A 25,510-nucleotide genomic window follows, 5' to 3' on the forward strand; every position below is an offset into this window, starting at 1 on the left:
ACAGATGATATCTGGCCATCTTGGTTTGTAAGAACATTCTTCTTCCAAGACAGGTTTGTTAGTTCTTTTGTTGGTCCATGGTACTTTTAATATTCTGATGATGTGTCATCATTCCTTTTCAATTTGTCATTCCCAGCATAGTAAACCATGTGCTTGTCAGATTCAAAATGACCAATACCAATCTATTTCAGCTAATACCTAGGATATAGAACTTTATGCATTCCATTTCACTTTTGACTTCTAATTTTCCTAAATTCATACTTCGTATATTCCATGTTCCAATTATTAACGGATGTTTACAGCTGTTTCTTGTTTTCAGTTGTGCCCCATCAGCAAATGAAGGCCTTGAAAGTTTTCCTGCATCTGCATCACCACGGTCAACCCTATTTTGAGGAGGCAGCTCTTCCCCATTTGTATTTTCAGTGCTTTCCAACCTGAAGGGCTCATTTTCCGGCAATATATCTGACCATATTCTGATGCTTTTCATTATGCTTCAATATTCAATACGCTGCTGTTATCTAACAATGTTCCACTGCTATTCATAAGGTTTTAGTAAATAAATATTCTGCAACAGTCCATTTCTCTTTCTTTCTAGTCTGTCTTACTCTGGAAGCTCATCTGAAACCTGTCCATCATGGGTGACCCTGCTGGTAATTAAAATGCCGATGGCACAGCTTCCAGAATCACAGCAACTGCAAATACCACAGTACAGTCAACTGTTAAATGAGTGGTGGTTGTCATCTGATAGTATGCCCAAATTCTATGCTTGACAACTGTGTTCCTGCTCTTCCCTTCATATCCTAATATGAATTAGTTCAAGGCACTCAATTCATCCCACAGGAAGTTTCTATACTTATCTTTTAGAGAGATGAAGGTAATCCATGGTGAGTTCAAGATCAGAAAACATAAAATAAGCACGTAACGTTTTGAGTACATGTTGTTGTTACGTGCTATGGAATTGGTTCCAACTCATAGTGACCCTGTACAGGCTTTCCAAGGCTATAAATTTTTACGGGAGCAGAAAGGCTTATCTTTCTCCTGCGGGACAGCCAGTAGTTTCGAACTACTGACCCTGAGGTTAGCAGCCCGATTCGTAACCACTATGCTACCAGAGCTCCTTGAATACATGAAGGGGGCTTCAAAAGTGTTATGGAAAACGGAAATAAGAGTTGATGAAAAGTGTCCATGAAATTTTTGAAGTTCCCTCGTATGTCTGCAGGAGAGTCATGTTGATCCAACCAGTGCCTTCTATTGCCTAGGACTCTTGTTGTCTAGCTCACTGTCATCTCCACAGAGCTCTTATACTCTAGAAGCTGAAATCAAACTATGATCCAGATGGGTCAGCTTATCTTCTTCTGGACACTTTCATCTAATGGTAGTAAACATTGACCTGAATAGAACTAGGGTTGACCGTGATGATGCAGATGCAGTCATCCAAAACTAAATTAAGATACTGTATTTAGGTCATGAGGTGGTAAACGAAAATTAATAATATAGAATAGTCCAAGAGTTACATGTTGTTGCTTGATGCCATCAAGTCAGTTCCCACTCATACAGACCTTATGAACAACAGAATAAAACACTGCTTAGTCCCCCACCACTCACCATCATTAAGCTTGATTTCATTGCTGCTGTCACTGTGCCAATCCATCTAATTGGGTTCTTGCTCTTTTTCACTGACCCTCCACTTCACCAAGCATGATATCCTTTTCTAGGGACTGGTCCCTCCTGAATATGTCCAAAGTATGAAAGGCGATGTCTCGCCATCCTGACTTCTAAGGAGCATTCTGGATGTACTTCTAACACAAATTTCTTTGTTCTAGGAGTCTGTGGTACCTTTAATATTCTTCTTAAATCATAGCTCAAATGCTTCAATTCTTTTACAGTCTTTCTTATTAAATGTCTAACTTTCATATACATATAAGTCTATTGAAAATACCATGGTTTGGGTCAGGTGCACTTCAGTCTTCAAACTGCTATCTGTGCTCTTGAACACTTTAAAGAGGTCTTGTGCAGTAGATCTGCCTAATGCCCTACGTTTTCTGATTTCTTGACTGCTGCTTCCACAAGTGTTGATGGTGGATCCAAGCAAAATGAAGTCTTTGACATCTTCGATCTTTTCTTCGTTTTGTATGATGTTAACTACTGGTCCAGTTGTGAAGACATTTGTTTTCTTTACATCGAGGTGCAACCCATACTAAAGGCAACTCATACTTTATCAGTAAGTACTTTAAGTCCTCTTCGCTTTCCACAAGCAAGGTTGTATCACTCTGTTAATCAGTCTTCCACCAATCTGGCTGCCAAGTTCTTTTTTATATATAGTCCAACTTTTCAGGTTGTCTGCTTAGTGTACAGATTGAATAAATATGATTAAAAAATACATTTCTGGCACACATCTTTCCTGTTAAACCATTCAGGGTCACCTTGTTCTGTTCAAAACTGCCTTTTGATGTATGTACAGGTTCCTCATGAACACAATTAAACTGTTCCAGAATACTAATTTTCCGCGATGTTGCCCATATATCCTCATGATCCACAGAGTTGAAAGCCTTTGCAGTCAATAAAACACAGGTAAACATCTTTCTGGTATTCTCTGCTTTCAGCCAAGAAGTCTGACATGAGCAATGATTTCCCTCCTATTTCCTCACCTGAATCTGGCTTGAACCTGTGGCAGTTCCCTGTCAATGAACTTTTGCAGTCATTTCTGAATTATCTTTAGCACAATTTTACTTGCATGTGGTATTAATGATATTGTCTGATAATTTCCGCATTCCATTGGGATTGATGAGCAGAAATACGGATTTATTCCAATCAACTGATCAGATAGCTGTCTTTCAAATTTTTTGGCATGGATGAGTGCCTTATGTATTAAATCACTTTGTCGAAAGATTTCAATTTGCATTCCATCAATTCCTAGAGCCCTGTTCTTGGCCAATGCCTCCAGTGCACCTTGGACTTCTTCCTTCAGCACCACTGGCTCTTGATCATTTATCTCTTGAAATGGTTGAACACTGACCATTTCTTCTTGGTACAGTGACTCTGTGTATTCCCTTCATCTTCTGATACTTTCAACATCAATATTTTGCCCATAGAAACCTTCAATATTTCAAGTCAAGGCTTTAATTTTTTCTCAGTTCCTTCAGCTTGACAAAAGCAGAGCATGTTCTTCCCTTTTAGTTTTTTAAACTCCAGGTCTTTGGAGTTTTATGATAATTTTTGACTGTCTTCTCAAGCTTCCCTTTGAAATTTTCTGCTCAGTTCTTTTACTTCCTCATTTATTCCATTTGCTTAAGCATGTCTACACTGGAGAGCAAGTTTCATAGTTTCTTCTGACAGCAATTTTGGTCTTTTCCTTCTTGCCTTCTAAATGAGTTTGCTTTTTCCCCCATATGATGTTCTTGATGCCATCCTACAATTCTTCTGTCTTTTGTCATTAGTGTCTAATGCCTCAAACCTGTTCTTGAGATGTTTTAAGTTCAGGTGGGATTTTCAAGGTCATATTTTGGCTTTCGTGGGCTTGTTTTAATTTTCTTCAGCTTCAGTCTGAACTTACATATGAGCAACTGATGATCCGTTTTGGCTGACGATAAGGAGCTTTTTCACTATCTCTTCCCACAGATATAGTCAATTTGATTTCTGCATATTCCATTTGATGAGACTCTTGTGTATAATTGTTTATGATGTTTAAAAAGGTTTTTGCAATGAAGTCATTGGTCTTGCAAAATTCTGTCATGCTATCTCCACCAAGGCCTTAATTTCCGACTACTGATCTTTCCTTTGTTTCTAGTCTTTGCATTCCAAATACCAGTAATTATCAGTGCATTTTCATTGCATGTTTGGTCAACTTCATACTGAAGAAATTGGTAGGGTTCTTCAATTTCATCTTTACTGGCTTTTGGTATGTAAATTTCAGTAATAATAATTGAATAATTAACTGGTCTTCCTTATAGGCATATACATACCATTATACTTCAAGATAAGATTTTGAAATGTTCTTTTTGATGATGAATGCAATGCCATTCTTCTTGTCATTCCCCACATAGGACACCATATGTCTGTCAGATTCAAAAAAGCCAGTACCAATCCATTTCAGTTAATTAACAATTAGAATGTCAATATTTATGTGTTTCATTTTATTTTCACAACTTCTAATTTTTTCTAACAGATGCATACTGAGTGGTGGGGCAGTGAACTACTTCACATGTCTCTTCTAGCCATAGTCTAACTCCAACAAACTACTTTTACTTGATGGGTCTGGTTAAGAAAAGGTGAGGAAAGATGCTGCTGGAGTGTATGATTAGCTAGGAGTGACTGTTAACAGAGGTAATTGTGATTCCTCAATTTTGCTATTTACTGGGTATAAAATGACCCATCTCAGAAGGGGTTGGGGTTGTAGGTATGTTGGGGGGGGACGGAGCCTTTCCCTTGGACCCAGAGATCCCTGTGGGACAGAACGCTGTGGCAGTGGAGGAGTGGCAGACAAACAGCAACAACAGAACCATGAACCAGAGCGGTGAGCTTCCAGGCCTATAGAGCAAGTAACTAAGGGACTTTGACCAGAAGGCTTGCTTGCAGACTGGGGTGCAGGCACTTAATTGCAGGAGGTGGGGGGCGGGGGCTAGGTTTGCTGACTAATGGAGCTATAGACGAGTGCCTTCAGGTTGATGTTTATGGTGTAGCTGTGTATCCTGTGGGCATTTATCAGCAGTTGGGTAGAGTGTTGGCATTTTGAGTGGCCACTGCAATGGACTGATTATTGAACCCAGCATGAGCGGAGTGCTGAGGGAGGAATGTTTTGTAGTGTCACATTTTTTACAAGCGGCTTCTATGTTCTATTTCTTAACTTAAACGTTCTCGTTGTTGTGCGCCATGGAGTCGGTTCCGACTCATAGTGACCCTGTACAGGGTTTCTGAGGCTGTAAATCTTTACGGGAGGAGAAAGTCTCCTCTTTCTCCCACGGAACAGCTGGTAGTTTCGAACTGCTGACCGTGAGATTAGCAGCCCGATTCATAACCACTACACTACCAGAGCTCCTTTAACTTGAATAGTGGGCCCATGTTTATTATTCAAGTTAAGAAACAGAGCACAGAAGCCCTTGTAAAAAATGTGGCAATTGAAACCAGTTCACAGGATTTCAAACTACAAAGTAGGTGGTTTGAGCCCACCAACTACTTCGTGGGAGAAAGATGAGGCTTTCCACTTCTGTAACCACTTACAGCCTTGGAAACCCTATACTGAGTCACTATGTGTCAGGATTGACTCGATAACACTTAACAATGTATTATACATTCTAAGCTTCGTAACTGAAATGTAAAGTCATTACAACATTTTACCTTTGTTTTACCTTTACTTTTAGGTATCTGGAACCAACATGCTTTATAAAGTGTTCCTATGTCAACATAACACGAAGAAGCAACATAAAAGTATTAAAAATCTAAGAGTAAATTTATGAGATGGCCAGGGCGGTCCTTCACATGATCTGATGATATCACAATGGTAGTGTAGACACAGTGCAGCCAAGCAGCACAGGTAGTTCATTCACCCAAATGGTAATTTAAAGACAGTTTGACTTTAATAGTACTAAAATATCTGAAAAATGGTTTCAAACCAACCACAGACAGTGGTTAAAGAAAACAGGTTTTCTTATGATTAAAGCAGACAAATTGTGCTTGATTTTACCCTCTACCTGGGATTCCTCAAGCCTTCTTTCTCCTACGTGAACTCAGGTCCCATTATTCCAAGTTTAAGTGATTCTTCACTGAAACGTGTTTCCAATTTACCTATTCACTCAGATACTACTTAATGAGTGTACACCATATACCAGGTACTACTAAGGTTGCTAAACTCAAGGTCAGCACTTTGAAACTACAACTGTTCCATGGGAGAAAGATGAGGCTTTCTGCTCTCATAAAGATTTACAGCCTCGGAAACCCTGTACAGGGTCGCTATGAGTCGGAACTGACTCTACGGCACACTACCACCATTGTTGTTGTTGTTAAGTGCCATTGAATCGGTTCCGACCCAGAGCGACCCTGTACAGGGTTTCCGAGGCTGTAAATCTTTACGGGAGCAGAACATCTCATCATTCTCCCGCACTACCACCATAACCAACCCATAACCTGGGCAACAAGTAGTAAGCAAAAAAGTTCCCTGTCCTCAAAGTTTATAATCCAGTGAGTTGTTATTAGGTACCGTCGAGTTATTACCAACTCATAGCGACCTTATTATATACAACAGAACGAACCAGCCTGTTCCTGCACCAATCTCACAATTACTGTTACAGCTGCGAGCCCACTGCTGCTGCCATTGTGCCAATCCATCTCCTTGGGAACTTCCTTGATTCTCGATGATCCTCCGCTTTACCAAGCATGATGTCCTTCTACAGGGATTGGTCCCTTCTGATAATATGTCCAAAGTATGAGAGATAAGTCTGGCTATCCTGGCTTCTAAAGAGCATTTTGGCTGTACTTCTTCCAACACAGATCTGTTTGTTCTTCTGGGAGTCCACGGTACTTTTAACAATCTCCTCTAACACCATAACTCGAATGCATCAATTCTTCTACACTCTTCCTTAATCATTGTCCACTTTTCACATACATGTGAATACTGAAAATATCATGGCTTGGGTCAGGCACACCTTAATCCTTAAACTGACATCTTTACTCTTGAACACTTTAAGGACGTCTTGTGCAGATTTGCCTAATGCAATACATGGTTTAATTTCTTGACTGCTGCTTTCATGAGTGTTGATAGTTGATCCGAGTGAAAGGAGACTGAAAAACAAGCTGTATCTTGGATGCTAATGGATGTTTATGGAGAATATACAATAGAGAAGGATAAAGAACGTAGGGGAGGGATGTAAGCTATTTTAAAATAGACAGGGAAAAGCTCATAGGAAGGTGCCAACTAAGCAGCAACCTTGAGGGTTTACCTGCAGTGTATGCTTTAGCAAGGGGCACAATAAGTACCGAGATCCTCATCATTATAAGCGGTACTTCCTCCTCAGACTATATATAATCCTGAAGGCAAAACCTTCTTCTTTCTTTAGACTCACAGTATTTGACATGGATGCTTTATTCTCCATTGGTGTAAGAAACTAAATTATCAGCCAATTTACTCAATAAATTAGGAAAGCAGTTTGTTCTCCAGAATAAAATAAAGGTCTTTAAGCTTGGAAGATAATCTGCTTAAATCACAGTATACTTTCTCAAGACCTGTAGCTCATAGTCACATTCCCTTAATTGCAAAATACGAGGGGGCTTCAAAATATTCATGTAAAAAATCTAATTAATGATAATGGAATCTGTCCATGAACTTTCTGAAACCCCCTCATATATAATGTGCCATCTGAATCTACTTAAATCAGGTACATGGAAATTGGGAGCCCAGAAGATGGGAACTGAAGAGCACAAGACCAAGTAACATCTAATACCTACAAATCTTGATGGTCTTGAGAACTTTCAAATGAAATGTTGCTGTTGTTAAGTGTTGTCAAGTCAATGCTGACTCAGAGACCCTGTATAGGTTTCTGAGGAGCAGCAGGTGGGTTTGAACCACCAACCTTGTGGTTCACAGTCCAGTGTTTATCCTACTGGACCACACCAATAAACAGCCAATCCTTTCAGGACTTAGTACAATCCCAATACTAATGTACACCATTATCTGACTTTTGCTTCCAACAAAGGCATTTAAACACACACACCTCTTCTATACTGTTAATGACAAACTATTCAGGGTAGCTTTTTAATTTTATTTTAAATCCAAGTTGATGAGTACCTGATGCTACTGGTTTAAAAACTCCTAGAATAACTTACTTAGATCTAAAATTGATAACACCGCTAATACTAGAAAACACCTATCAACTATGGAAAAGCCACAATAAAATTACAGATGAAAACCTCCTTTCTAATCATTTAGATACCAAATATAGCTCACCTGCTAAATAGGGTTCTGCCCCAGACATTCTGTCCTAACTCAAACCAACAGTGTTCACAGGTTTTTACAGAACAGTCCAGCTAACAGCACAGCAGTCAGGAACAAGGGCCATTAACAACTTGTTTGTTACAAAGAAGTCATAGTCTGTCAGTTGTGATGCCATCACTACACAAACCTTGAGGAAGTTTAACAAGAAACCAAACACAAAAGGCAATGTTTTCAATTATGAATTTTCTTCAAGTACGCAGCTCCCAGCATTAAATAATGTTTGGTTTTGTGTGCATAGGGTTTCCGAGGCTGTAAATCTTAATGGGGGCAGAAAGCCTCATCTTTCTCCCGCAGAACAGCTGGTAGTTTCGAACTGCTGACCTTGCAGTTTGCAGCCCGATTTGTACCCACTGCACTACCAGAGCTCCTTAGAAGGCAAATTTTCTTTTTTAAGCTAAATATTTATGATTTTGAGCTAGGTACTCATTGAAACTAATAAACTTATCTTACTTCTCCACTGGTCCAAAACTCTAATCACCTAATGATACAATGGGCAATCTGGGTCCAAATGACATTAATACTAGTTTTAGCATCCTTGTAAGATAATCCTTATGTGCAAAAAGGGGAAATAGCTTCCAACCAGGGCAGTCTTCTCAGGAAACTCTTACTTCTCTGCAGGACAAACTAAGCATTTTCAAAACTGAGGTTACCTGGACCCTTCTACTAGATGGTGGTAGTGGTGATGGTTGTGTGCCAATGAGTTGGTTCTGAATCACAGTGACCCTGTATAGGGTTTCTGAGGCTATCTTTATGGGAGGAGACAGCCTCATCTTTCTCCTGTGGAGCATCTGGTAGATTCGAACTGCTCACCTTGTGATTAGCAGCGGAATTTGTAACTCACTATACTTACTGATGAAGATCAAACACCACAGCCTTCAGTATAGGTTGTACCTAAATGTAAAGAAAACAAATCCTCACCACTGAATCAACAAATAACATCCATAGAAATGGAGAAAAGACTGAAGTTGTCAAAGACTTCATTTTGCTTGGATCTACCATCAACTCTCATTGATGCTCAAGTCAAGAAATCAAATGACATTATTGCATTGGGCAAATCTGGTGCACAAGACCTCTTTAAAGTGTTCAAAAGCAAAGACGTCAGTTTAAGGACTTAGGTGCACCTGACCCTAGCCATGGTATTTTCAAATCCTCATATGCATGTGCAAGTTGGATAATGAATAAGACCATTGAAGAAATGATGCATTTGAGTTATAGTATTATAAAAGAATATTAAAAGTACCATGGACTGCCATAAAAAGAAATAAATCTGTCTTACAAGAAGTAAAACCAGAATGCTCCTTAGAGGCCAACATGGCCAAAATTCGTGTCTCATACTCAGGACATAGTATCAGGAGGGACCAATCCCTAGAGAAGGATATCATGCTTGGTAATGGGGGGGTCAGTGAAAGAGAGGGAGACCCCCAACAAGATGAACTGGGACAGTGACAGCAACATGAGTTCCAGAGTAGCAGCAATTGTGAGGATAGTGCAGGAGGGGCGATGTTTCCTTGTGACTTGCTATGGGACAGAACGGACTCAACAGCACTACTGTGAGTGGCATTGTAAAGTAAGTGCTGGACTGCTAACTGCAAGGTTGGTGATTCAAACCCAGGAGTGAGTCAGACCCGACTTGATAGCACTTAACGACAACAAGGCTAGATACAACAAGCAAATTCATTTAAAACTTGAAGAGTGAAGGAAGCGTCAAAGAAGTACTTGACACTATCTATAAAAATCTGAGGCAAGCATCTAAACAATGAATACACCAATTCCATTCAAGTCAATTATTTCAAAGCAAATCTACATTTTTAATATTAAATTAAAAATATGACAATATTTACAAGATGGTCAATAAACTCGTTGGTATAAAAATTCAAATATTTTAAACTTATCTTTTTCCACATTTGTCAGTAAAAGTGGCAAAGAATTTTGTCTGAGGATCCTAGTTCATCAATGAACATGTTCTATATGTTCCATTGTCATAGCTTGAGACCCTCAACATTCTTCTTCAAGTTCAGCAGCTCCTTTTCCTGTCTTCTTTTCTCCAGTTTGAAGGCTAATTTGTTAGCTTTCTTCTCCACTCGTCGTTCCTGCATAAGAGAATATACATTATTCAAACCTTCAAACAGATGTAACTTTACAAAAGAAACTCATTTTTCCTTAATTTCTTCCCACCGACTTTCTAAATCTCACATCTGAAGACTGTATTCACCTTGCGCTCTTCTTTGATAGCTTGCTTTCTTGCTCGTTTATCTCCTTTGGTTTCATTTTTAGAACGAGGTTGGGTTGATACCTTAGGCAAATCACTGTCATTAATCATCTGCATGCGTTCAACTTGTTTTGCTGTGAGTCCTTTCTTAGGTAAGACATTGAGAGGTATTCCTGTTTTAGAAGATATTCGGATTTTGGAGGGCTGTAAAAAAGAAAAAAATGGCACTAGAGTTGATTCCCACTCCTGTTAATAAAACAGTGCACAAAAGGCAGATTGTTGTTTTTCCTAATGGTGTTGCTAGCCACAGGGATAAAGCTACTGTGAGAAAACACTTCATACACTCCATTTCCGGCAGTGCACAGTTCAGATAGCTTAGGACACTAGGACTTACTTTTGGATGATCCTTGATAAGCTGTGGATGGTTATATAAATTTGAGTATGTACCTTAAAAACAAAACAAAACAAAAAAAACCACATGTAAGTATTATGCATACGTTCACTTTCAGCTCAGCAAACCATTATAGTTCTTACTATGTTCCTGACCTTGAGCAACTTGGTGATAACAAGCAGAGCAAGTGGCTCTCCCCTTGATGGCTTATCGTCTACAAGGAAATAATGCTTATGCTAAAGTAACAGGTAAGCAATGGTATTCAGATAAGAAGGAAAACATCTTAAAAAATCCTTCAAATTCAATTCACTTATGCTAAAAAGAAATCTGGTGTTTCATAGTTTAGAATAGTGAAGTCCCTCTAATAAAAGGTTTTAAACTCAAATTTACTAGTCAGTAATAAAACTGTAAGATAAGCATGGGATTCGCTAGCCACAAGGTTGGTGGTTCAAGCCCGCCAGCTACTCCACGGGAGAAAAATGAGGCTTACTACTCCCACAAAGACTGACATCTAGGAAACTCGATCCTATGAGTTGGAATCAAGTCAATGGCTCTTAACAACAATTAGACACTTCCAAATCACTTTCAAAGATTAACTTACATTAAAATCTATGTATTTTTAAGAAAGTTGATATACTAAATAACTGAATCGAAACTAACCCCTGAAGTCATCTTAAAACCAAACTACAGTTTAGCTCAATTAGTAAAAAAAATGCTTGCCTTGAGCATGGGCTTTTCAAGAACTAGCTTTATGAGAGTCAACTGACAACACTGATCTGTGCACAGATGAGAAGAGGCAGTGAGTGTCAGGTAATGGCAGTGATATTATTTGGATAGCATTAGTGAGAATGATGATACAATGTTAACAACATAACCAATGCCACTGAACTGTACAAGAAATTTGGGGTTGCTTTTCTGTGTATAGGTTTTTACCAGAATTTAAACATTTTATTACTCCCATCCTTTTAATCATAAAATGGGTACTGAGATACTTACTACAGATGGACTGACAATCCCACTTCTCTTTGACGTCTTCAAGAACTACAGTAACAATTTCTTCCTCCTTAAACTCTTTGAGTTCATTCATTAGCAGGTCCTGGTCTTCAAAGGATTCAAGAATATTCAATTTGACACAACTTTTGGTTGAGTGTTTTAAAAATTGAGAGAGCGGGGAGTAGAAGAAAAGTACCCATTATTATACTGTATATGGCTAAAAGTACACTTAAGAGAGCTATGGCGACAACAGCATTTCCAATCAATCCCATGGACTCGTGTCCCTGCCTGTCACTTCTTGTTCAACTTAGCTCCATCAATCTAACCTTGTGTCACCCTCCAATGGGTTTTGGGCATTCAATATGCTGACAAGAAAAATCTAACTGTATCTTTGCTTATCTTAAAAAAACCCCACAATCCTTATTTAAATCCTTGAAAAGCATAAACCCATCTGTCACTCCAAAGCATTCAACAGTTCAAGGTATGTAGCCTCTTGCTCTGCTGTGAGACCTACATATATCATAATGATCATGCACCATCAGACCTTTTTGACTGACTTAAGCACTTCATTAGTTTCTTTCAACAAGAGTGAACTTGATGTGGACGCTGAGTTGCCAAGTCATTGGCTGGTCAGGTCTGTTAATCCACTGGAGAGAGATGCCTTTTCTATGAGCCATACATACCTACTTCTTAGGGTACCTGGCATTTCAGGAACAATAAATAAGAACACAAATACCTAGAAGTTGGAATAACTGCTTAGCAAATTAGCAAGTGGCATTGTACGATCGACACTGGACTGCGAACCACAAGGTCATCAGTTCAAACACACAGCGCCTCCTTAGAAACTATGAGTCGCTATGAGTCAAAACTGACTTGATGGCACTCAACAACAATATGTAAGGGTAGCTCCAAGCTATAAATCAGGTTGGGATAGAGTCAAGACTCAGACAAAGAAGCTAGAAGCACCACCTTATCCTCCAACTGGAACATATCTTCATATTTCTCATTAACCTGTAGTTTTGCCACTGTGACTCTTCTCAGGTCAAAGTTTTAAAGAAAGTGATTCTCAATACATTCTCACCCACAGCCAAGTTCAGCTTCAGAATTCTTAATACTAAAATGTGGGCAAAAGATATGTGGTCAAAAATTTATGGAAAAGGCTCCACTTTCTAATTAATGCATTCTCACTAAGCAATTCTTTTAGGATTCAGCTGAACTACTACAAACCTCATGTGGAAATTAAATCAGCCATCTACAAAAGGAAAAGGAAACCCAACATACTTTTCTGCCTTTTCTTTATAGTAGTCGCTCAAAACGTCCTGCAACCGACTGCTTTCTATTGGAATTGAACCTTCTAATTCAGCATTATCCAGAGCTCCAATCTCGTCGTCATCATATTGCTCATAAAACTGAACATACAGAAAAGATAGAATGAGTTATGAATGTACTTATTAAACCTTCAGCATGTTCCATCATGTTAACATCAGTTTACTCCTATATAAGATTTAAACACTATCATAAGATCAGGTTCCTGGGTGGCACAGTTTGACACTAGGTATTAATGACACCACCCATTTAAAAATTCTGATGATGTACTTTCATTAAGATTACAGTCACTGAGAGTATTCACATCAAGGATGAAGCCTACCCCCTCTGCACACAGGGTTGATACAGCCAGGCAACTGAGACGTTGGCTACCTAAAATGGGGGTGGGAGGAGCTATAAAGGCATGAAGTGGCTGGCTTACAAGTTTCCAATAGGGAATTTAGTTTCAGAGTGTGCGGGGGTTGGTAGACTCACCACTGAATACTTTTCATCTTGTCTAGATGGGTCTGTGAAAGGAGAGCTGGGGATAGGATTCTTTTGATTCAATAGTAATTGTTATCATGACTACTTGTGATTGTCATAACTGTAATGGTAGAAGTTGTGTAACAAAAAGGGAGAGTAGTTAATTTTATATTCTGGGAACAGAGGACCCCAGGACCATCAAGAGAGAAAAGCATGAGAAGAACATGGGACTGTAACCAGAGAAGAAGGGACCCCAGAGACGGAGGCAGAGGTGATGACATGGAGAGATTGAGCAGCTGAGGACTCTAGACTCATGGAAAGAGACAGGTTGTGTGCTGGCTGGCAGGCAGGAGGCTGGCTCGCAGAATATGCCCTTTTGTTGTTTAAATGATTATATATTCCTGCATGTTTTTGTGTACATAAAAACAAAAACATAACAGGGAATAAAAGCAAATACTGTTAACTCATGATGCATGGAGGGGATTTTAATCACTGCAATGAAACAAAATACAACAGGTTAAGTGCAAAACTAATACTTTCCCATGTAAACTATCACTCAATTCACAATAAAAGCTAAAAAAAAAAAAAAAAATCTCACCACAGCTCATCTAAGTAGGCCACCACTGTAGGGCCAGTTGACTGGATCATGTGATTCCACAACCATAGCTGATTGGACCACCTGATTTAATTATGCCACAGCTAACTGTTACATGGGAGAAAGATGAAGCTTTCTGCTCCCGTAAAGATTTACAGCCTCAGAAATCCTGTACAGGGTCACTATGAGTCGGAACCAATTGCACAGCACATAACAACTGGATCATGTGATCCATCACCCACAGCTGAAAACTGGAAGACAGCCTGTGGTCTGACAAGATACTAGTGACTTGTGTGAACTAAAAGACACAAATCAGAGGGTTCCTCAGTCACTGCCATCTTTAGTGTTAAATAAATACCTTTTAATGTACCATTAAAAAAAAAAAAAAGATTATTGCCACTGAAAACCCTATGAAGCACAGTTCTACTCTGAAACCAAGGGTTTGAATTAGTTCATTCCAGTCTGGTGGGATTGCCACAAGTCAACTACTTTATGGGGTACTGTAAGATTATAACGAAAGGAACTCTGGTAGTGTACTTGTTACAAATTGGACTGCAAACTGCAAGGTCAGCAGTTCGAAACTACCAGCTATTCCATGGGAGAAAGATGAGGCATTCTGCTCCCATAAAGATGATTTACAGCCTCAGAAACCCTGTACAGGGTTGCTATGAGTCAGAACCGACTCAAAGGCATGCAGCCACATAAGAGTACAACTATCTTAAAATACAAGGGGGGCTTTAAAAAGTTCATGGAAAAATAGGATTGAAAGATAATGAAGTTTATTCCATGAATTGTGAGTACAACTTGATTCTACCAACACTGTAACAGTATGTGGAAGGAGCTCTGGTAGCGTAGTGGTTACAAATCAGGCTGTGAACCACGAGGTCAGCAGTTCAAAACTACCAGCTGTTCCGCAGGACAAAGATGAAGCTTTCTGCTCCTGTAAAGATTTACAACCTCAGAAATCCTGTACAGGGTTGCTATGAGTCAGAACCGACTCCATGGCACATAATAACAATCGTATGTGGAAAAAATTTTGTCCAGCACTGTAAGATGTAAATAGAGGTTTCTGAAAATGGGCTTTCATTTAACATGAATATGAAAAGCAGTTATTCTATTCAGCATGGAGAACAAAATGTTACAGAGATTATTAACTCAGCAGAACTTTTTTGCATAATCATATTCTTTGGTTACACAAACTAAAAGATAATGTAAATTCAACAGCCTTCTGCTGTTAATGCATAAATTTAATTCCCGTTTAGATGTTTACTTTATAATTCAAAACTAACAGTCACAGGCTTATAAAAGAGTAAATAAAGGTGACTTATCTTCTGAAGAGTCAGTTATTTACAGTAAGAGTTTGCCTATCTCTTTGAGAGAAAATGAAAACAATAGTGAAAAAATGATAGTTACAAATTTTACCTTGGATTTAGCATTCACTTCTCACTAATGGAACAGTTTGAATTCCTACTATGTGCCAAGTACATTTTAGGGCTTAAGATATTTCAGTGAGTAAAACACACAAAAATCCCTGGCCTTAGAGAGCTGACATATTAGTAAGACAAACCTATCACTGTGGGTTAATGCGTCAGACTGCAAAGCCGTTTGAACTGCAAGGTTGGTGGTTCAAGCTCACCAGCTGCTCCTTGGAAACCCTATACATGGTCGCTATGGGTCGGAATCGACTCGACAGCACGTAACAACAACAAACACAATATGGGGAGTCCTGGTGTGGTGCTGTGGGTTAATGTGCCATACTGCAAAGCCATCTGAACTGCAAAGTCGGTGGTTCAAGTCACCAACTGCTGTTCGGAAACCCTATATAGGGTCGCTATGGGTCAGAACTGACTCAACAGCACTTAACAATACACAATATACATAACAAACCAACATTAGATAGTATATGAAAAGGTAGTAAGAGCTATAAAACGGGGAAGAGGGATTTGAGAAAAAAAAAATGCTTAGGGGTCAGGAGAACCTGTATAAACAAAGAAGCTAGAGAATGGAAAACAGCCTTGGTGGCAGCACAGTGAGTTAAGTGCTGAGCTGCTAACCAAAAGCTTGACTGTTTGAACCCAATAGCTAGTCTGTGGGAAGATGATGAGGCAATCTGCTCCCATGAGACTGACAGCCTTGGAAAACTTATGGGGCAGTTTGACTCTGTGGTCTGTTAACCCTAGAGCTGGTCTACTACCCTAATACGCTACAACGCAGCAGTTTAGGCATCTTAACCTCATCTCCTTTCTGTTCTCTAGTAATGAGAAACTAAGGAGTGGAATTTTGTTGACACTCATCTTGAGATCTAGGGTTTGAAGCAGGGCTTTGGACAGGTTTGAGCTGTGTTAATCATGGCCAATGTAAAACTGGAACAGTCCTGAATTTGTAAAATGTGGTGCACTAAAACAATGAATAAAACAGGAAAAATATAGTGCTGAAGCCCTGGAATGGGAGCCTTGGGAAAGGCGTAGTGAGGTCTTTCAGGAGTGATGCAGGTGACTGGAGTGTTGTCAGGACTGTGGAGAGTGACCCATGTTCAGCCACTATATTGGAGCCAAGCACCACTTCCATACTCTGTCAGTCCAGAGCTTTGGTTGCTTTGAAATGTACATGCTACCCTTGTTTTCTAAGAGGAAGACTAAGCGTCAACTTGAAATTATCTCTCACACACACACAACCCCCCAGCCCTGGGTCATGACTGGTTCAAAGCCCTGGTCAGAAGAGGTTCTGAATCACAGTATATTTGGGTAGCCAACCCTTTTGGCCTATAGTTGTCTTTCCAGAATTAAAACTAGAATTTAAGGAGGAGACATGTTTGGTCCTAAGCACATATAAAAACTTATTAAGAGCCAGGATTAAAAGGTCCCTATTTTGGGACTTTTGGACTACTGGTGTGGCACCACTGCAAAATCAGTTTGAACTGAAGGTCAGCTGTTCAAGCTCACCAGTTGCTCCTTAGAAACCCTATACAGAGTCGCTAGGGGTCGGAACCAACTCTACGGCACTTAATAACAACAACACTGTGGGATTTTACCTTCTCAAATCTATCATCATGTAGGGTCAGTTGTTCATTTCTTCTCATGACTGAGGAGGTCATAGAATACTCCGTGAAGCGACTTTTTGTTTCCTCTTCCCAGAACAAGTGATTTTCTCCATGAGGTTTGTCTGAGGCAGACATATCATCGCCATCTGATGACAGTGGGCCGTCAGAGTCATAGTCATCACGGCCACCACCACTTTCCTCAGCATCATCCACATCTTCCCACTCATTGTCATCTTCAGCCTGAGATTTACTGAGTTATGAACAGTAACAAACTGTTAAAACGACCACAGCAACCAATCACCAAACAAGTATTACAAACATAAAACTGGGTTGTTTAGGTAGGAATGGCAGTGCTGGTTAGCTAATCTTGTATGGAAAGAAAATCAATAAACTAGCAACCAGGCGATAGGCCTTTAGCCCCATTATCACAATGACTAGGCCCTGAATTAATTTCCTAATTTAAAATACAAGTCAACTGAAATGTTTTTGAAAATCTCTTCTAGCTGTAAACATCTAAGATGAACACCCTAAAGGAGAGGCAAGAATGAGAGCATTCCCACTTTAAACAAGCCACACATACTGTATATCCACTCCCTCTTCCTCTCCTGTTGGTTTATTGGCCTGAAGAATAAAATCATCTTCAAGCAGGTTATCTGGATTGTCAAAGTCAAAATCATCATCAAGAGCTGCAACAATGTCAGGATCAAAATCCAGTCTAGGGCCTAGAAAGGAAACAAAAATTGAACAGTAATTCCCAAGACAGCATTACTCATTTACGTAACATAATCTGACAACCAATTACATGCCAGATACTGGGGTAAAAGAATGATTAAGAACTTCAAGAAGTCTAGTGAAGTAATAAATATAGAAATAGGTAATTCTAATGCAAAAAGAAAAAAATCCTTTCAATATCTACCAATTAAAACATTATAGATCTGCAACACTACATTTTGTCTACTTGACAAATATCAAAACTTTCAATTACTGAAAGAAGCTGGGCTTCAAATTCACCTATCAGAAGAAACCCAAATGAAATATTTATAGACAGTTAAACTTTCAGTCTAATTTCAGATTCCATCTGTAAAAGCATTGTTGTTGTTAAGTGTCGTTGAATCGGTTCAGAATCACCAACCCTGTTTAGGATTTCCAGGGAGTAGCTGGTTATTTTGAACAGCTAGAGCCCAAGAAACCTTTCCTCTCAAGTTCAAATTCATCATCTGACATGGCCACTGATTCACTCTGAAGTCTCATTTCTTATGAGTCCTACCCCTCCTTTTAGGGATGCTAAAATGTTTGTACTTTACTATCTTCATGTCTTCTTGCTTCTGCAGTTTCCTGTCTAGAATATCCTTTCCTCCCAACACCACCCTCCTTCCAACTGCCTAACTTCTGCTTAAGAGATCAATGGAGATATTACTTCCGCTAGGGAGTGTTGGCCAATTATGTAAGACTGGAGTTAGGACTCCTCACAGGTTAATATTTATCCATCTATACTGTCATCATAACTTTCCATTTATTGCCTATTTTCCCTAACTGATGGCAAATTCCTTGAGGTCAAGGACTATACTAATTCTTTTTGAACTGAAAACCCTACTACATTGAATGCTAAATGGAAAGTATCAATCAATAATTAAGACAATTTAGGAGAAAATTCCAAACATCATTTCTGTAAACTTTTGTGTTTGTTCTAAAATACCATGTTGATATATTGCAAATAAGAAAATAAACACAATGATAATTTTTCAGTGTATCTGGAGCATATGGTAAAACAGACATCTACAAAATACTTCTATATTCTTGGGAGACATTCTGAAAGCCAACAAGATTAAGTATTTTGAAAATATTTCTTTCATATGTAGGAGGTTACGCAAAGGTTAAAATTCTGCTAGCAGATCAAACATAATTTTCCCACTTTCCTTTCTGAACAGAATCTCTCAAGACTAAGAATTTGATGGCAAAAATACAAAAGACAATCATATTTTATGAAGACTAAGAAAGTTGTGCTGCTTTTTGTAAAACACAGCTCTAGCTATTTGAAAAGTTAAAGAAATTAAACACACCTGAAACAGGAGCTGCTTTATTTAGCAATCCAACATCTTCCTCAAACTCTGATGCAAATACTGATGAAGGCAACTGAATTCCAGTGGTCTTGAGAAAGGAATTACAGTGGTTAGATTTAGAAATATTTGAGTTACTCTACCTGGTTAAAATGTCCCCAAAGTTTATGTCCCCTAAAACCTCAGAATGGGATCTTATTTGGAAATAGGGTGTTTAGAGGTATCACTATGACCTGGTCATTTTGAAGGAGGGCTGGTGCCTAGGCCAATGACTGGTATCTTTGTAAAGGGACCATGTAAACAAACAGGGAGAGAATGCCTTGTGACCATTCAAGCAGAGATTGGAGTAACACATCTATCCACAAGCTAAAGAACACCAAGGAGTCACAGCAACTGTCAGAAGCTAGGGAAGAGGTATGGGACAGATTCTCTGAGGCATCAACTGTGCTAACACTTTGATTTGGATCTCTGGCCACCAGGGCTGTGAGAAAATAAAGTTGCTGTTTTAAGCCATGCAGGTTGTGATAATTTGTTATGGCAACCCTAGGAAACTAATGCAACCTCATTCTGCATTTGATCTCATCTGAACTTCAGTTATATATTTCAAAGAAGTACATTCTATCTTCACCTCAAAAACAACCTCCCCTAATACTTCACAAAGCTTTCTCCTGTACATTATCCATTTGATCCTTACAAACCTATGAGGTAACAACATATTTATATGACAAAACAAAAGCTAAGGGCAAAAGGCTTGCTGGCATGAGAATCATCATCAAGTGAGGTTCTAGGATTCACATATCGGTCTTGGGACCCCACTATCCTGAAGCTGAAGTTTCAAACCAAAATTATCTTTTTCCCTTTTGAACAATCTAGGCTGCTGTAATAATACATAATGTGGGTGGTTTCAATAGAAATTCATTGCCTCCACGTCTAGAAGCTGGGAGTCCAAGATTGAGGTGCCTGCTTTACAATTCCTTCCGAGGCTTTGAAAGAGAGTGTTAAATCCCTCTCCCAGCTTCTAGTAGCTCCAGGCATTCCGTGGCTTGCAGCTGCAGCATCACATGGTATATTTGTTTGATCTTCCTGTATCTTCTCTAGGGACACTAGTCATGTAGGATTAGGGCCCAATCCCGTACAGCATGAACTCATCTTAAACTAACGTACATCTATCTTCAAACAGGGTCATATCCACAGGTACACGAACACAGGTATATGACCAGTCTCTAACATTTTGTTGACTTAAATCCACGATGCTCTCCATCCCTCATACCCCTTTGTACTTTCTTTTATAAACGAATTTCACTCTATCCCCTTGTGTACCATCCTGGTTATGCATAACCAAGACATGGACAACTCTATTAGCTGCTTAGCTAGTCTACATCATCTAATCCAAGCTGTAAACCACTGCTACCTGATTAAACCTCTTCAATACCTTTGCTAAGCTTAAAACAGTCCTTGACATTTTATCCCACGTGTCAAATAAACCCACTATTATCAAGTCAATTCCAATTCATAGTGACCCTATATAGAGTTTCTGAGATTGTAAACCTTTATAGGAGCAGACAATCTCGTCTTTCTCCTAAAGGGTCCACATTTAAACTCCTGATTTTCAAGACCCTCTGTATGTATAATTGAGGTTCACTCCATGAATCCAAAGTTCTTGCTGTTACTCAACGTGTGACCTCCCTGCAAGTTGAGTCTAGTTGCTCACACTCATGCTCTGATGCAGAGTTATATACAAAGAGTATATATACCAGGCAATGGGATCCCCAATTCTCCCTCCATGGCCCCTCTTCCGTTAGAACCTCCCTCCCGCATGGAGCCCTTCGTGACTGCTTTCCTAGAACGTTTTGTGTGAAACTCTCTTATTCTTCATCATACCATCCACTTAAACACGAGCTAGTATGTATTGGGAGTCCTGGTGTAGCGCTGTAGCACATTTCCAATAAATACGTGCATATGTGCTCTCATATGTGCTTAGAAAATGAACATGGACTGTATTTGTTGAGAGTAATGACAGGTATTTCATTACAATCCATTTGAATTATTCTCCTTTATGGCGAGCCTTCAATTTTTACACAGGTGTTAAAGATCTGAACATTCTGCAGAGGTTAAGTTCTACTCTAAAACAGATTTTATGATATGGAAACAGTTTAAGTGTTTTCAGCTGCTTTTCTTCTACTGAAAATGGCTACTGGATATAAGCATACCTACTCATCTAAAGTTCTATATGTATAAATAGGCTTGTATTTTTGACACCTGACACCAGAAAACAGATGTCCAGCTCTATCCTGATGACTGACGTGGGCACGTATGGGCACACACCCTCATTAAGTGAGCCTTGGGCTTGCTTTGGTCTCTTCACGCTATTACCATGTCTTGCCTCAAATACTTATCAATTCCACAAACCCCAAACATTATCTTGAATTAACAATGATGAGTTTTTCATTCACTCCTTCTTGAAACATTCTACCACAATGTGTGAAATGCCTTACTGGAATGACTAAACTTCCTTCTTTCTCATCTCTCTTATTGTGTGCACTGAAGCTTGTGGGAATAAGTTCTGAAGGTCCAGATGGTTCTTTCAGGTGCTGCAGGTAGTCATAGTCATCATCAAAGAACACTCCATACTTTCTCTGTTCTGCTCGCCTTTCTTCATCATTTACCTTGGACAATGAACAAAACGCAATTAGAACCCCTTCCAAAGATAGGGTACAGAAACATTACTATCAGTTTTCTGAATAGGAGTCAGATAGCACATGATGACATCAGCTGATAGAAATGAGGAAGAAAGTAAGAATTCCTGACAAACTCTAGACCAAAAGTAACCCAACTGAAGTCAGAGATGCATTATATGACAATGAAATGAAAAAATTCTTCTATTAAATACCACTTGTGCAACGATCCAAGCCACGGCGCACACACATTTCATTTCATGAGGTTATTTGATGTGTTAAATATCATTTCTTGTATTTCTATGCAAAGGAACTTAGCAGTAAGACACAAACTGGCTATACAGAAAACCAAGGACAGCCAATGTCCCCCAACATTTATTCCCTTTCCATTATACTTAACAAGAGCACTCTTTTTAAGAACCAACCTTTTTACGGCTCCCTGGCATTTTCAAAAGATAACTCATGAATTTGGCTATTTTCCAATTCACAGGACAAATGTCCAGGTAGCAAAATGCAGTTTGTGCTTAGGAAATGGTAAGATATTGGGGATAAATACACATTGAGAATGATTTTGCTCTAAATAACAGGACATTATATAGCATTGTAGCTGGCAATTTCGTACATATTTACTATTACTTTGCAAGATTTGCTCATTTAAACTAGAGCTTCTAACTGGTTAGAAACCCCCCCACCCCCTGAAGATAATTTGGTTTTCCACTTTTTTATCAATCTTACAGACGCGCAGGTTTATATATAAATCACCTGGGGACCTTGTTAAATTGCAGTTTCTGATTCAGAAGTACCGCCCCCTCCCCCACTGCCATAGAGTCAATTCCTGTTAGGGTTTCCAATGCTGTAACTATTTATGGGAGCAGAGAGCTACACTGTCCCCCTGCAGAGTGGCTGGTGGGTTTGAATGACTGATCTTGAAGTCAGTAATTCAGTGCTTATGCCACCGCCTCAGCAGAGGGTCACAATGGAACAAATGACTTGAAGACCTAGTTTAAACTTGTTACAATGCTTTACCCTCCCAAACAAAATGTTGTAAAAACCAGTACATTTGCTACAAACTAGTCATTATTTTGTTTTCCAAAAGGCCACAGAAGATAACTAGCCATATTTTATTAAAAACTAATAACAGTTCCCTTCCACTGCAAAATGCTGGCTAATGAAGAGGACCCACTTTCTGTGTAGGTATCAGGACCCTCTGAGGTGCAGTCTCATCGGCTGCTAACGGATCTCTCTGGCTCCGGTGGACCAGGTGAAAAGTCACAGCTTTCTTCTTCTCTATAAAGGGCTTCTTCTTCCTATGAGGCTTTGAAGGAATAGAATGAAAGTCACTAACAAAATAAAGCAAAACACGTGAATTGTATCTTTGTCCACAGAGGCATCTTCAATAAGTTAAGTGAATGACCAGCAGCTTTTTAAACTCTGCACTTCTCAGGTGTGTTTGTTGTCAGTAAGTGCCATTGAGTTGGTACCATCCAACTCATAGCTAGAGGGTTTCTGAGAAGCAGCTGGTAGATTCGAACCTAGGGGTTCAAACCAACCTTTTAGTCCAGTGTTTATCCTATAGTGCCACACTAGGACTCTATCCACCACTTATATTCTATAGAATTTTTATTTCTCTTCTTTCAGCAAACATTTTTCTCAACTGTCTCTCTAGGAAAGGCTGGCGTGCTTGAACCACTGACCTTGTAGTTCCCTATTAAGTTTGTGTGGAGCCAAATAACCAAGATCATGATTTCAGGTGTGGAGAACAGTGAACGACTCAAGCGTCACCTTAGATTTAGATGGGTGCTCAGAAGGTCCCCAACTGGTTGAACCAGAATGACGATGAGCCTGCCACAAGAAAACTGGGGTGAACATTTCATGTGCAGACTATTAAGATCCTAACACAGCTAGCGTCGATCCGATCGAGGTCCCTCATGCCTGTCTACCTACTTTCTGACTTCGCTATTCAACCTTGAGGCTCTAAATGGCGAAACCCTCATCTGGGTTGAGTAAGGGGCCTTACTTTAAGTCCAACCTTACCCTCCCACGCAAGTACACTTTGCTCAGAGCAGAAAAACAGAACAACGACTGAAGACACCAGCCACTTTCTGCGGGGTCTCCATGAAGCGCAGAGCGGGCATGCTAGTGTGCTGGGTCGTGGGTGTTGAAAACTCAACCAGAGGCCTCACGGGGACCAGGGAAGGACATTGGCTTCGGTCCACTCTCCAAGGAGATTTTGTTGTTGGAGACCCAAATTAAAGTGCAAAGTGTGACCAACGTGCTGAGAATGCCCTACACCAGGGCATCTGGCCGCAGTGCGGCCTCCCCACAGCTCCAGACTCGCCCAGCCCCAGGCCGCAGCAGAATCACTAGCAGGGTCAGCCTGGATTCTGAGGCCCACACAACTCCACTGTCCGGCCAACGACGGCTTGCTCACCATGTTGTGGCCGTAGAGAGTTCAGCCCGAGAACCGCGGCGGCGGAAACAAACAAGACACAGTTCTAGCCGGCGTTTTTCTGTCAGCCACACGTGAAAACTCCAAGTCGCGGAAAACAGCGTCACGCCCCCACGTCCTGGAAATGAACCAATCACTAAAGAGTTGATGGGTGTTGAGCGGAAGTTACATACTGTTCGCTTGCTCGCCCGCACGATCGCGAGAAGCCAGTGGGAAGTGGTGCTGGCCCAGTTCTCATCTCTCGGAGGGCGGGACGCCTCTCGATCAGGAGTAACTCTCATCTGGAGGAAGTCTCCTGTGCAGTTGCAGCACTAAGGCTCAAAAGGGGGTTACTGTTCGAGGGGAGAGTTTGTTTTTATAGCGTTCTCCACCTAGAACCGTTAGGTGGGCAGTTGAAATTCACAACAGGATCGCTATAAGTCGGAATCGACTCCACTGCACTTAACCACCACCACCTAGAACAACATCCCCATTGACTATTGTACGGGTATTCCTTGCCTATCCCAACCGCAACCAAACAAAATCGTGTGTTGGGAGGAAGGTGGCCGCCCTCCCTGATCGCCAAGGTTTCAGGTTTCCTCCGCTCTGGGAACTGCTGAGTCGGTTGCCTTGGTAATGGAGGATCCCAGGCCCTGAAATTTCAGGCTCTGCTAAACTTAATCAGCTCTTTATCTCCCCCCCCCCCCAAGAATAGACTGCGTTCAAATGTCCAGTAAACAAAACCCTCGAGATGACGGTTGGAGGCATTGGAAGTAGTAAAAGAAAAATTTAGAACCTCATAGGTACTTGCATACATACCTTAACTGATCAGGTGGAAACTAGTATTTATTCTCTTCCAAGTCGTTCCTTATATGTTTTAAAGTGGCTTCAGTAAATAGTCTATAAACACACCTCAGGAAGCTTTCTGGCTGGCATTGACTCACAGCTCTTGCGGAAAAGAGGGTCGTCAGTGCATTTAAAGTTCTATCCGGGGATCTTTTCTCAAATTTGTGTTTCCTCGTGCTGTTTCTGGCCTCTTCTCAATGTCTGTTACCTTTAGGTCCTGGCATCTTCTCAATGTCTGTTTCTTTAGGTCCTATATATTACCACTATATGAAAATATATTGTTTTATTACAATAAAACGCCCAGAAACAAATCAGGCTAAAACCACAGCACTTGTTCTAAGATATTGCTTTGCAACGCAGAGATGATACATAACACAGCACTATATGTGCCAGACATTCATTATTGCTATTTGTTAGCCAGAGTTATGCTCCATGAGGACAAATTGTGTGTGTGTGTGTGTGTGTGTGTGTGTGTTTTAAAATCTGTTGTATTTATGAAGTATC

At 40.0% G+C, this 25,510-nt stretch overlaps 1 protein-coding gene across 1 annotated transcript; it reads right to left on the bottom strand.

The window, feature by feature from the left end:
- Positions 1-9,944: 9,944 nt before the first annotated feature.
- LTV1 (LTV1 ribosome biogenesis factor) lies at positions 9,945-24,462 on the bottom strand. The gene is made up of 11 exons (XM_006834703.1): positions 24,164-24,462; positions 22,916-23,072; positions 21,553-21,723; positions 19,061-19,148; positions 17,581-17,722; positions 16,992-17,250; positions 12,859-12,986; positions 11,581-11,720; positions 10,588-10,640; positions 10,197-10,397; positions 9,945-10,074 (listed from the first exon to the last, which is right to left on the bottom strand). The coding sequence occupies exons 1-11, from the start codon at positions 24,460-24,462 to the stop codon at positions 9,964-9,966; spliced, it is 1,749 nt and encodes a 582-aa protein (XP_006834766.1). The 3' UTR covers positions 9,945-9,963.
- Between the last annotated feature and the right edge of the window lie 1,048 nt (positions 24,463-25,510).

Source organism: Chrysochloris asiatica, unplaced genomic scaffold (genome assembly GCF_000296735.1).
Source record: "Chrysochloris asiatica unplaced genomic scaffold, ChrAsi1.0 scaffold00013, whole genome shotgun sequence".
NCBI classification, from domain to species: domain Eukaryota; kingdom Metazoa; phylum Chordata; class Mammalia; order Afrosoricida; family Chrysochloridae; genus Chrysochloris; species Chrysochloris asiatica.